This window comes from Temnothorax americanus, unplaced genomic scaffold (assembly GCF_048541705.1).
Source record: "Temnothorax americanus isolate GAGA-0224 unplaced genomic scaffold, ASM4854170v1 Scaffold8, whole genome shotgun sequence".
Lineage (NCBI taxonomy): Eukaryota > Metazoa > Arthropoda > Insecta > Hymenoptera > Formicidae > Temnothorax > Temnothorax americanus.
Genome location: NW_027509802.1, coordinates 5,852,100 through 5,866,162, shown reverse-complemented (window position 1 = coordinate 5,866,162; position 14,063 = coordinate 5,852,100). Strand labels below are relative to the sequence as shown.

General features: G+C 37.1%; 3 protein-coding genes across 15 annotated transcripts in view; 1 reads left to right on the top strand and 2 right to left on the bottom strand.

Annotated features, from left to right (window-relative positions):
- The window catches only part of Wdr62 (WD repeat domain 62), a 227,182-nt gene that overhangs the window by 122,117 nt on the left and 91,002 nt on the right, over window positions 1–14,063 (top strand). The gene's annotated exons all lie outside the window — the stretch shown is intronic.
- LOC143907335 (uncharacterized) overlaps window positions 1–14,063 on the bottom strand; it is a 181,526-nt gene that overhangs the window by 77,951 nt on the left and 89,512 nt on the right. The gene's annotated exons all lie outside the window — the stretch shown is intronic.
- LOC143907251 (uncharacterized) lies at window positions 96–4,831 on the bottom strand. 2 transcript variants are annotated; one of them, XR_013259786.1, is made up of 5 exons: window positions 4,596–4,831; window positions 4,314–4,473; window positions 3,763–4,035; window positions 3,504–3,631; window positions 96–3,365 (listed from the first exon to the last, which is right to left on the bottom strand). XR_013259786.1 is itself a non-coding variant. In XM_077423895.1 (4 exons), exons 3-4 carry the CDS (start codon window positions 3,929–3,931, stop codon window positions 3,558–3,560), a joined length of 243 nt encoding a protein of 80 aa, XP_077280021.1. In that variant the 5' UTR covers window positions 3,932–4,035; window positions 4,314–4,473; window positions 4,596–4,831; the 3' UTR covers window positions 3,403–3,557. The 2 variants fall into 2 exon arrangements, 1 of the variants encoding a protein (XP_077280021.1); XM_077423895.1 differs by lacking the exon at window positions 96–3,365 and having other exon boundaries at window positions 3,403–3,631.

Sequence of the window (14,063 nt, the reverse complement as noted above, 5' to 3'; positions counted from 1 at the left end):
ATAATTCAAATTGTGACCCGTTCTCTCGGAGCGTACAAACTTCAACGGTTCGATTCGGTTTACAATGTAACTTACATCTACCACTTGTTACTTAGATTTTTTTAAGGTATAATACTACTACTGTTTTTTTCGAGGTAACAACATATACACTACTATGCGTGTACTTGGCGCGTTTCTTTACCTTTTTTTTAAAAAAGGTAATTTTGTACGGATATCACGCCTTTTTGTAGTATTACGCATTTTATAAACAGTATGTACAGGGTGTTATTTTGAGGTATAATACTATACCACTTTGTTTTTTTTCGAGGTATGTATATACAAAATATGCTTAACGATGCAAGCTATTTATTTGAAGTACAATAAAAATGTGAAAAACGAATAAAATTGCCATTTAGAGATATATGTAGTTCTACGTTACTCGTATGGAATGTAAAATACATCTTCGCTTTCGAAATTTGTTAAATTCACAGAGTAAAACTTTTTTATAGCTCGAATGCTGCACAAAAATTTTTTCACAATTAAGGAAGAACTTTTGCGCTTATCTTTATCCAAAAGGCATATAAAATATTATCAATCTTTGGTAATTATTTACAAAAAGACCCCACTCGCCAATGACCTTGACCTTGACATATGTTGTCAAGGTTACCCTCCTGAGTGACCTTTAGAAGTTTTTAGCCGCCGGTCGCTTTTTATTAAAAAGTTATTAACAAAAAAAAGTTTGGCGATCGCACCGATTTCAATGACCTTGATATATGTTGTCAAGGTCATGACCCCGAGTGACCTTCAGAAGGTTTTAGCCGTCGCTCGCTATTTATTAAAAAGTTATTAACAAAAAAAGTTTGGAAAATATAGCATATATAGGTGCATATATAGGTTAGTTGACGCGCTTTAAACACTTAAATACTTTTAAAGCGTGTCACTAATCTACATAGGTATGATTTACTGCTTTAAATGTTGTGTTTTGGTAAAGCAGCGATTTTTTTGCAAAATAAAGTATTTTCTGCTTTAACAAAAAGACCTCAATTTATCAACAATTTACTGCTTTAAATGTTGTGTTTTGGTAAAGCAGCGACTTTCTCGCAAAATAAAGTATTCTCTGCTTTAAAAAAAAGCGTAATATTAGTCGTTTATGCCTTCCAATACTCAAAATAGCTGCTATATTTTCCAAACTTTTTTTGTTAATAACTTTTTATCGAATAGCGACCGCCGGCTAAAAACTTCTGAAGGTCACTCAGGAGGGTGACCTTGACAACATATGTCAAGATCAAGGTCATCGGCAGGTGGGGTCTTTTTGTAAATAATTACCCAATCTTTATTTAATTAGTAAGTAAATCATCAAAAAGAACAATAAAAATTGAGATATAACGTTGGAATATAAAGTATACTCCACGCGAATAATTATGTTAAAAGAAACCACGCGAGTAATGTATAGGATTAAGAAACCACATGCCATTACTACAATATAATAAAATATAATATTTTATGTATATGGTTTTATAATAAAATATGTTGCTATATACATATATTATACATTTTATTACAGTAATAATATAAATGTAAAAGAGAGATGGAATCGTACTAACAATAATTGTACTAACAATTATCGTATCCTGCAAATTTAACGATATAAAACACGATATTGGCTATTTATTCGAACAAGAATAAGATTCGTACAAATATAAAAGACTAACAGAATTGTTTCGTTTATGTGAAAAATGCATTTAAAAAATCGCGCGTTACATAATTGTTTTGTTTGTATGAGAAATGTATAACATTTAAGATACCGCGCATTATATGTATAACGTATCGCTGCAATATAACGTATAAAATATAATATTATGTATATGTAGTTTTATAATAAAATATTTACTGACATTTATTGATGAAAGCTCAGTGAATTTCATTGAAATGGTATTTTCATTAAAATAGTACAAAAGGATGTCGATAATAAACTAGATAAACGCAGAGGAGTATTAAAGTTTAACATTGATTCACTTGATTCTGAAAGGGCATACGTAAAAATTTCGAAGCTATCTATATTATTTATGTACAAAAATTAAAATTTATACAACATGCAATATGTATATATATTATACGCTTTGAAAATTTGACATTTGCTTTTTTAAAACCGCACTACTTAACTATAAGTACTTATAATCTTGGAGTAATAAGTATTGAAAAGCAAGAGAGAAACGTTATTATTGCTCGTTTTATTTTACTTTTCATCAAGCAATCGCAAAAGTAGAACAAAAAAACAGTTATTTGATGTATATCTGTGGCTTCGTATAAAAAGGGAACGCATAAAAAACTAAGGATTTCAAACAACTAAATCTTTTCTTTGCGCTCGTAAATTCTATCCAGTTTGCATCGGTCTAAGAAACGGTATGCAACACATCAGCATCCGCATATTAATAACCGCGTTAATTAAATGCGAGTTGAAGGCTTTAAACACGTCGGTACGCCTATATAGTTCGAGCCTCTGGCGCCGCCTTCGCCGCGAGTATTTTGCTGCAATGCGTAATTACAACGGTCTTGATATTGTTTCGTTTTCACGCTGCTCTTTTTTTCTTCGCGTCCGATTTTACGCAATTCCGGTGTTACGGGAAATGCACTACAACCTTGGCGATTAACGACGAAAATAAAAGTGATGAATATGGCCGATTTTTACATTGCGCTTGAAGAGATCTCGCTATTATTCATATCGTTTCGACTACACCGTTTAAATATATTACTGTACATTTTAAGTATATTACGGATTAAACGCAAGTACGATCATTTAAATCTACATACGCAATAAAGCTGATGTAATCTATCATCAAAGCTTGGATAATCAGGTTTATCTCGCTCTCTCTTTCTATTTCTTTTTCTCACTCTGTTATCACACAATCCCACAAACACGCATACACATATATTTATATATATATATATATATATATATATATAGAGAGAGAGAGAGAGAGAGGAAGTTCTCTGAATTCCATACACCTTGATTTGCGAGGTATCGTTTGACTAAGATTATTGTGCGTTAACATGATATTATTACCTGTGAAAAATTCACGGGCATTCCTTGGGACGTCTTAAAAGTCCTTAAAAAAAAGTCTCGCAAATGATAACATAAATAATTATAATCCGTAAGTAAATAATAATCCGAGAATGAATTGCCTCCTCAACCACGGCAGGCCTACTTGCGTTTCTTCCTTGAGATTAAATTTCTCTTGCACATGCACGATGTTATAATCATTAAAAGTTTAACTCCATTAACGACTTGTGTGCCTCTTCGAAGAAATCGTATTTTGCACTTCATGAAAAGAAAGTCAGCGTTATTACAAGGATGATTATTGACAAGGACGCAACGAAGGACGAGCCTGCAAAAACGTAAACAATGCATTAAGAGCAAGAATTTGCGAGTAAGAGCGAATAAAATCGAAATGCATCTTCCATAAATAATTATTAATTTCCTCTTTTTAGATGAGATGCGGTGTTATACATCGGTTTTCACTTACACTAAGATGTAATTGTCGGCGCACGTGCATGTGTTAGAGTTACACGTCACAGACTTAATCGACGGATCGTTCTCGTAAATCTTCGGCCTGGTAACACTCGTAATTGTTCGCGCACTCATCGCCGATCGCTGCAAAACGATGAAAATGATTAATTGTTATCTCTTATGACGTGGTGCGGAGAAAGAGATTTTTGGAATTGGATTTTTTAAAACATGACGCGTGATTCTACGGGAGAACTATCGGTTGAAAACTCGAGTACCTTTGTTGGAAAAACATCTCGTCAGCTCGTGTTCGTAATGAATATTCTGCTCGCACTGGCACATATTGTCGACGCAAGTTGAAAACTCGAACGTTGCCGTGCACTGTATTGACTCCGTGCATTCGTCCCGGATCTTTTTGGCGGCCGCCAAACACTTCTTGCCGTCCATATTCAGCACCGTCTCAGCCGCGCATCCTCATGTCATGTTATCCGTGCAGATAGCACCTTCCACGTGCGAGCATTCCTGGTTTTTCGTGCATGGCTCATTGTACTCTGCAAACGTGATTACACTTAGAAAAAATCAAATAATACTGCTACAATATGACATCCGCAAGTGGTTTTGCAAAGTTGTGAAAAAAAAGTTATGAGAAAATGGTACTGAAAATTATGAAAAATATGGTCAAGATAAAAAATGTGCTGTAATTTAATATTTGTATATAACTGCAATAGTATAGAAATTATTAGTCGAATTATTTTGATACAGCTGGATGTTAAAAATTAAAACTGGAAAAGAATAAAAAATAAGTTGAACCGATAATAAAATAACTTACGATAATTCCTTCGCGAGTAAACAGGATTGATCTCCTCGGCATCAGCTCCCTGCCGTCAATAAATATATATATATATATATATATATATATATATATATACCTGTGAACAAGCTCCTTGATCTCCTCGGTATCAGCTCTTTGCTGTCAATATATAATACCTCTACAAAGTAAAAATGTATTGTATAATCAGAATACTAGCAACGTGCACAACTTCATTTGAGGTTATAATTGGGTACAACATTCATCGCACGATACTATTATAATTGTAAATCGGAAACGTACCTCGAGTCCAGCTCTTCTGCGATCAACGAAGTCGGGATCGAACGTGTCAGTTGTCACTTTCTCTGCCAAGCGTAGAGAACCTTCTTTTCCGGCAGCGGTGGTAATACTATGTAGGGATACGAAATCTCCAGATAAGCACGAATCAATTCAATTCAGTATATCGCCGACACGATTACGGTGTTACTGCGGTTTCGCATACGCGCGTATGCGTGCGTTGTCGCACCTTATTACTTCGGGACAGCGTGCGGCTCGTGCAAACGTTATTAACGCGCGGCAGAAACGCCTCGTGTGAACGTGAACAGGCTCCTTGATCTCAGTATCAGGCTGATACTATCAGCTCCCTGCCGTCAATATAAAAATAAAAAATAATATAATAGGTTATATAACCTGTATGTATAAACACTCACGTAAACGTAGTAAACAGTAAATAGGTTAACCTGTATGTATATAAACACTCACGTAAACGTAGTAATAAACAGTAAATAAAATAAGTATAATAGTAATTAATCGTCGCGTCGCGTAAAGAGTCACGGTCGGTCTCGCTCCACGCGTACTTCGTACTTACCGTGTCTTTCGAGTGCTCTCGAGATAGGTTAACTGATGAATAGGAACTGACTGACAGCGCGCTAAACGAACACACTGTCTACACTGCACTGCACTGCGATACTAACGCCGCTAGCCGCCAGTGTCGAAAAAGTGAAAGTGACGTTTTCTGATTATGACGTCATCATATAAGACGTCGGCGTTAGAAGTAGAAGAAGTATCAAATAAATTTTCACATTTGGACTTTGCGTCGCAATATCTCCGCTCGTAGGGCACGTAGCGGAATATTATAAGAGAAACCCCTCCCCTAATTGGACCCCAAGCTATCGATCAAGCCTACTTAGAACTTGATCCGTTCACTCGTTATCGAGATCTCAACATCTCAATTACTCGCAACCCGTCGCGTCGCGTAAAAGAGTCACGGTCGGTCTCGCTCCGCATGTACTTGGCGCGAGACACTACCGTGTCTCTTGATATTAGAAGCATCTAATTTTTCTTTAAACGACTTTACTTTTGTAATAAGGTCGTATAAAGTCATATTTTTTTAACTTTGTACGGCTGACGTTTAAGTTTAAATTTCTGCAAAATGGGATGTATACGTAATTCAAGCACTTAATTGGAATTAATATATTAGACTTTATTTAGCGCTGATGAGGAGAAAAGTTAACTTAACGGAGGTCAAAATCTGCGCATGAAAATTTAATCTTTCTTTTTTACACGAACACTTTTGTTTTATATTCCTTATGTTACGTTATTAGATATGTATCATTGATTGATCAGTACGTAATCTATTTTTTTTAATTAAATGAATTTATTATATTGCTCGCGTCTCTCGATATCTCTTTTCAAAGGATTGTTCTGCACGTATGTGTGACTTGCACAATAAATATTATTAACGTTGCTAATTGCAGCCTCAATAATTATATACTATTGGCAACTTCGCACTTATGGTTCAACAGTCCAGCTTATCTCATCTCTTTGTAGTTTAGCATGTTTTTTCTTATTGTATGTGCGTGTTGTATCTCAAAATCTCGGGTACTCGCAACTTGTGCGTTCGCGTAAAAGAGTCACGGTACGGTCTCGCTTCGCGTGTACTTGGCGCGAGACACTACCGTGTCTCTTGATTAACAATTCCGATTGTTGAAGTAATCAACTATGCTAAAAAAACGCTTGCTTATATTATCGGTTGAATAATTTACATTATTTTTTGCCGCAGAAGCAGAATATGTTGTCTCGTTTTTCTAATACTAAAACGTTTTAACAAAATTTTTGTATAACTTTTTTTATACAGTAAATATTTCATAATCTGCAATACAATAAAGAAAGGTACCTACATATAAAATTTAAAAATGTTACAGTAAAACATTATTTAAGTAATTTGATTTGTGCCTTGCTCAATATTTTTCTTAATTTAAAAGTATAAATAGACATCATATTTAGCACAATGATGGTTAACATAGCATTGTTTAATTTTAAAAAATGGACTACGGTCATAAAGCCTTTTTCCAAATCTGTCATTTATTTACTTTTATACTGCGTAATTATTAGTAGTACAAGGTCCAGCAATTAGATCTGACAATTTTTTCGACCTTGTAAATGAATGACAGTTTTGGAAAAAGGCTTTATGATCATTTTATTTTAATTAAACAGTGCTATGTTAACTATCACTGTTAAATATAATGTATGTTTATTTACAAATTAAGAAAAATATTGAGCAAACTATGAATCGGATTACTTAAATAGTGTTTTACTGAAATATTTTTAAATTGTATATGTACCTTTCTTTATTGTATTACAGATTATGAAATATTTACTGTATAAAAAAAGTTATACAAAAATTTTGTTAAAATGTTTTAGTATTAGAAAAACGAGACAACATATTCTGCTTCTGCGGCAAAAAATAATGTAATATTCAACCGATAATATAAGCAAACGTTTTTTTTAGCATAGTTGATTACTTCAACAATCGGAATTGTTAATCAAGAGACACGTTAGTGTCTCGCGCCAAGTACACGCAAAGCGAGACCGTACCGTGATTCTTTTACGCGAACGCACGAGTTGCGAGTACCCGAGATTTTGAGATACAACATACAATAAGAAGAAACATGTGGTTTTAAACTTTTGTTCGGCAGTGTAAAGCTTAATGTTATAATATAGTACATTTTAAGTAACAGTTTATGAAATAAATGAAGAGGATGTTAATACTTACACCATTATATAAAAAATATGTCATTATTTATCATTATACATTATTATTTTCCCCCTTCCAAAACATCATTGTAGTGTTTGCAATCTTCTATAATTTTTTTATTTTTTTACAAAAATATATTTTTTTCTATTTAAGTTAATTGTGGATTAACCCTTTTTTACATGCATACATTTCATTGTCTTATTCGAAACAAATGAAAGAAAATCTCTTTTAAGCTAGCAGGACCAAATGGGCAGAATCAAACCGGATCTATCGGAATATTTAGTACTTTTTTTGTACTAATTTGTACCACTAGTAACAATTTTGTACCTCGTGCCGTTTCGGAGAAAATCGTGTCGCTGCTACCTTAGAATTAAGCTAGAAAGACCACAAGAAAAAAAAATAACAAAAAGATTTTAAATACAGAAATTTGAAGGACTGAATTTGTACTAATTTGTACCATACAAATAAATTTAATATATTCATCCCTTCTGCTTCAAACAGCCCCTAATAGAACTCAGTTCTCTTAGACTTAAGAGTAAAGTACTCTTTCTAATCAGCAGAATCAATTGCTACTTGTAGACTCTATTCAGTTTAATTTGTACTACAAAAATATAACGTTTCAGATTTTGTACCCCAACCGTTTGATAAAAAACTACCCCCGATACCTAACAGTCTCAAGAGTAAAGTACTCTTTCTCATCAGCAGAATCAATCGCTAGTTGTAGACTCGATTTAGGATAATTTGTACCGCGAAAATATAAAATTGCAGATTTTGTACCCCAGCCGTTTGATAAAAAACTACCCCCGATACCAACAGTCTCAAGAATAAAGTACTCTTTCTCATCAGCAGAATTAATCGCTAGTTGTAGACTCGATTCAGGATAATTTGTACCGCAAAAATATAAAGTTTCAGATTTTGTACTCCTGCCGTTTGATAAAAAGCTACCCTCGATACCTAACAGTCTCAAGAGTAAAGTACTCTTTCTTATCAGCAGAATCAATCGCTAGTTGTAGATTCGATTCAGGATAATTTGTACCGCAAAAATATAAAGTTTCAGATTTTGTACCCCAACCGTTTGATAAAAAACTACTTCTGATACCTAACAGTTTCAAGAGTAAAGTACTCTTTCTCATCAGCAGAATCAATCGGTAGTTGTAGACTCTTGAGATTGTTAGGAATCGAGGATAGTTTTCCGACAAACGGCTGGGGTACAAAATCTGAAACTTTATATTTTTGCGGTACAAATTATCTTGAATCGATTCTACGAGTAGTGATACTTTACTCTTGAGACTGTTAGGTATCGGAGGTAGTTTTTTATCAAACGGCTGGGGTACAAAATCTGAAACTTTATATTTTCGCGGTACAAATTATCCTGAATCGAGTCTACAACTAGCGATTGATTCTGCTGATGAGAAAGAGTACTTTACTCTTGAGATTGTTAGGTATCGGGGGTAGTTTTGTATCAAACGGCTGGGGTACAAAATCTGAAACGTTATATTTTTGTAGTACAAATTATACTGAATAGAGTCTACAACTAGCGATTGATTCTGCTGATGAGAAAGAGTACTTTACTCTTGAGACTGTTAGGTATCGGAGGTAGTTTTTTTATCAAACGGCTGGGGTACAAAATCTGAAACTTTATATTTTCGCGGTACAAATTATCCTAAATCGAGTCTACAACTAGCGATTGATTCTGCTGATGAGAAAGAGTACTTTACTCTTGAGACTGTTAGGTATCGGGGGTAGTTTTGTATCAAACGGCTGGGGTACAAAATCTGAAACTTTATATTTTTGCGGTACAAATTATCCTAAATCGAGTCTACAACTAGCGATTGATTCTGCTGATGAGAGAGAGTACCTTACTCTTGAGACTGTTAGGTATCGGGGGTAGTTTTTTATCAAACGGCTGGGGTACAAAATCTGAAACTTTATATTTTTGCGGTACAAATTATCCTGAATCGAGTCTACAATTAGCGATTGATTCTGTTGATGAGAAAGAGTACTTTACTCTTGAGACTGTTAGGTATCGGAGGTAGTTTTTTATCAAACGGCTGGGGTACAAAATCTGAAACTTTATATTTTCGCGGTACAAATTATCCTGAATCGAGTCTACAACTAGCGATTGATTCTGCTGATGAGAAAGAGTACTTTACTCTTGAGATTGTTAGGTATCGGGGGTAGTTTTGTATCAAACGGCTGGGGTACAAAATCTGAAACGTTATATTTTTGTAGTACAAATTATACTGAATAGAGTCTACAACTAGCGATTGATTCTGCTGATGAGAAAGAGTACTTTACTCTTGAGACTGTTAGGTATCGGAGGTAGTTTTTTTATCAAACGGCTGGGGTACAAAATCTGAAACTTTATATTTTCGCGGTACAAATTATCCTAAATCGAGTCTACAACTAGCGATTGATTCTGCTGATGAGAAAGAGTACTTTACTCTTGAGATTGTTAGGTATCGGGGGTAGTTTTGTATCAAACGGCTGGGGTACAAAATCTGAAACGTTATATTTTTGTAGTACAAATTATACTGAATAGAGTCTACAACTAGCGATTGATTCTGCTGATGAGAAAGAGTACTTTACTCTTGAGACTGTTAGGTATCGGAGGTAGTTTTTTTATCAAACGGCTGGGGTACAAAATCTGAAACTTTATATTTTCGCGGTACAAATTATCCTAAATCGAGTCTACAACTAGCGATTGATTCTGCTGATGAGAAAGAGTACTTTACTCTTGAGATTGTTAGGTATCGGGGGTAGTTTTTTATCAAACGGCTGGGGTACAAAATCGGAAACGTTATATTTTTGTCGTACAAATTATACTGAATCGAGTCTACAACTAGCGATTGGTTCTGCTGATTAAAAAGAGTACTTTACACTTGAGACTAAGAGGACTGAGTTTTATTAGGGGCTGTTTGAAGCAGAAGGGATGAATATATTAAGTTTATTTGTATGGTACAAATTAGTACAAATTTAGTCCTTCAAATTTTCGTATTTAAAATCTTTTTTTTATTCTTTTTTTTTGTGGTTTTTGTAGCTTAATTCTAAGGTAGCAGCGACACGATTTTCTCCGAAACAGCACGAGGTACAAAATTGTTACTAGTGGTACAAATTAGTACAAAAAAAGTACTAAATATTTCGATAGGTCCGGTTTGATTCTGCCCATTTGGTCCTGCTAGCTTAAAAGAGGTTGAAAGAAAAGCGCCACAGAGCGTACCTGCAGATGGTTATACTTTATACTGAAATAAAATCTAATTATCGACAGCAAGTCGCTTTACATATATTTTGTTCTTATCAGAAGTTTAATTTCGAAGATAGTCCAAATATCTGTCGTTACCTTTTATTTCTCGAACGATGACAATACAGTCTTCTTTTTGTATCTGCATCAATTTGATCGTTTTCACCATAACTTTCCACAAAGAATGTTCCTTATAACCGTCCTCTCACTAATCTCACTTCTCTTTATTCTTTCGATTTTATAATCCGGGCAATGTTAAACTTCTCTTTAAAACGATGAGAAAGCATTGAGAAATTATCGTTATTATTATGCATGATTTGACTATTTCACGAACTTTACGAATACTACTAATATATATGTCCAAATATATTAAAAAACTTTATTTTATTTTTTTATCATGAGTGTAAAGATATGTGTGTAAATAATTGTTGAAATTTACTTGGTTTTCAGAAAACGGAGTAAAAATAAATATTATTGAAATTAACATAGAGTAACTTCGCTATATACGCCGCACGCCGCAGCTAATAGTCCAGTCAATGTAGGAAAACACTTGGAAATTTCTCCTCGAAGAGTAAACTTTTTTGGAAAGTGTTCTTTTGGGTTTCAGAAAACATGTCCCAAAAGTTTACCAACGTAAACCCTGTGCTAAATGTTTTATTTAACAAAAAAGACCGAAAAAATCGGTTTTTTGAGTGTAACTAAAAAAACATTAATTTTATGAAAAAATAAACCATGCTAATCGAAAGAAGAGAAAATTTTACTAAAGAAACATATCTAAAGTTTTCTTAATATTAATATGTGTAAGAGCAATAATTTTTTAATTAACGCTTCAAAGTGCGTCGATGCCGTCCCGTGGGAAGCCGCCTGCAGAGTACGCGGGCGCGCGCGCACTTTTTAAAAAGAGTTGTAACTTTTGATTGGATCGATAGAATCAAAGAGTATAGCCGGGTTTGTATAGTAAATCTGCCCCCGCGGCTTTTTCGATTTGCACTTGGGGGATCGATTTGACATTAAATAAAAATAATTCAGCAAAACTTTTAGCTCTTTATCTCAAACAATTTTTGAGATTTTCAAAAAAACCACTTTTTTCGATTTTATTTTTTTTCAATAGTAAAATTTAAAATTAATAAATGGTGATTTTTTTCTAATTTTTAGGAGTAAAAGGGATGAAAAAACACTTTTATTATGAATCTCAGGTGGAAAACCGATTTTTAAGAACAGAAATAAAACTATATAATATTTTTTTACTGCGTGTTATTTAAAAGTGTCCACCGCCAAACTTTTTCAGAAAATGTTTTCTATACTTCTTTACACTCAGAAATTTTTTCATTATTTTTGATGTGGTGGAACATTATAAAAAAAATAAAAACTAATTTTTTTTTCCCAAAATCTTGCGTTTGAACGCATTAAAACTTTTATATATACTGCTAGAAAAATATATAAAAAATAATTTTTCAACTGAAAAAACCACTTACTTACAAAAATATTTAAAAAATTAAGAAATGCATTTTACTTAAAAAAATAAAAGATTAAAATTTTTTGAATTGTTAAAAATTTTTTTTAATGTTGGTATCTTTCATTTTGATTTCTTATTGCCACCTTCGCCAATCTAATCAGCTCCCGCCACCCCTCCCTGCTGACTCCCAGGTACACGTCGTCCGCGTAACCCGAGAGCCAGCAATTCAGGGGGAGGGGCGTCCTGAGGACCAGGTCATATCCGATAATCCAGAGCAGGAGCCCCAGGACTGACCTCTGGGGGACCCCATTCTCAGGACTCCGCTCCGGTCCGCGTACGTCAGGCCCCTACGTCTGAAATACTTCCGGACGACCTCAATGAGATACGAGGTAACTCCTAGCGCTAACAGCGCCTTTCCTATCACGGGCCGGGGGAGGGAGTTAAAGGCATTTCTAACATTGTATGAAACGCCCATCGCTACCCTCCCCTGCTCTATCTCCGCCTCCGTGCGAGCGAGGACGCGCTTTAACGCATCCACCGTCGATCTATTCGCACGGAAGCCAAATTGGTCGTCCGAGAGACCTCCCAAGCCCTCCCTTTCTCTTTGGGAGATATGCTGGACGAGGCGTTCGGCTATGATCCTTTCTAATATCTTGCCAGCCTCGTCCAGCAAGCACACGGGCCGGAACGCGGACGGGGAAATCGCGGGTTTCCCCGCCTTCGGCAGGAGGACCAGATTGGCCTTCTTCCATCTTTCGGGGAACTGCCCAGTTCTCAGGCATGCGGTGTATACTCCGCACATCCTGCCGGACAGTTCCACCGCAGCCAAGGTTTAAGCGCAGCCCGGAATCCCATCAGGGCCAGGAGCTTTACCTCTCCTGACCTTTTTGAGAGCCCTCGCAAGCTCCTCCTCTGTAACCCTCAGTTCCTCGCTCCACTCCCACATGGGTACTCTGGGGAATCTAACTTACCCCCCATCCCCATGCGGGAACAGAGCGTCCACCACCTGTTCAGTGACCTGGGGATCTAAACTCTCTGTGATAGGGGGCGCCCATGGTCTCAGTTTATCTTTGACTAACTTATACGGACGCCCCCATGGATCTTCTTCCACGCTCGCGAGGAACTCCTTCCAGACCTGCTTCTTGGTTGCGTATATTGCCAGGGAGAGGCTCTGGCGGGCAGCACGCCAGGCCTCTCCCGCTTCTTCCTCAGTGAGGGGCCCGCGTCTTCCCGCGCGGGCCTTTTGCCATCTCCTCTTAGCCCTGGTGGCCTCTCTCCTAAGCTCTCCTATCTCCGAGCTCCACCAGTATGCAGCCCGTCGAGGAGGGAGTCTGCGAACCCGGGGCATTGCCACGTCGCATGCCCTGGTCACAATTCTGACCAGGTTCTCAGCCCCGATGTTCGCATCCCCCATCTCCCCGGCAGCTGCTCCTTCCTGATCCCAGTTCTGGGCCAGGACCGCCGCCATCAGCAGGTCCCGGTCCAGTTTTTTAAGGGCCTATCTCCGCGATTCCTTCTCTCTTTTTTGGCGGCGGGTTAGCAATTCTTCCGGGGTGGCACGGACCGCCACTTCAATGTACAGGTGATCCGACGCTGTTTCGCAGTCCGTGATCACCCCCCAGCCCGCTATTCTGCGCGCAGCAGGGGGGTTTGCCCACGTAAGGTCGACAATTGACCCACCCCGCCTGCGCACACAGGTGTTTTCTCGGCCCGCGTTTAAAACGCACAGTCCGAGACCCGCCGCCCATGCCTCCGTCGCTCTGCTCCTCCTGTCGGTGGCCGGAGAGCCCCATAGCGTCGACTACGCATTGAAGTCTCCGGCCACCATGACCAGCCCAGGTAGACATTTGCGGGTGCACGCGTTTAACTCCCGCAGTGCCCTTTCGAATCTGAACTGGTCCCAACTCGGGGGGGCGTACACTCTTATCACGGAGATGAGTCCCCATTGCACCGCCACGAAACCCTCCCCCGATTCAATGAAGTTACACAGGGGAGAGCTGGGCAGCATCCTCCATGTTATCGCCACGGAACCCCCCG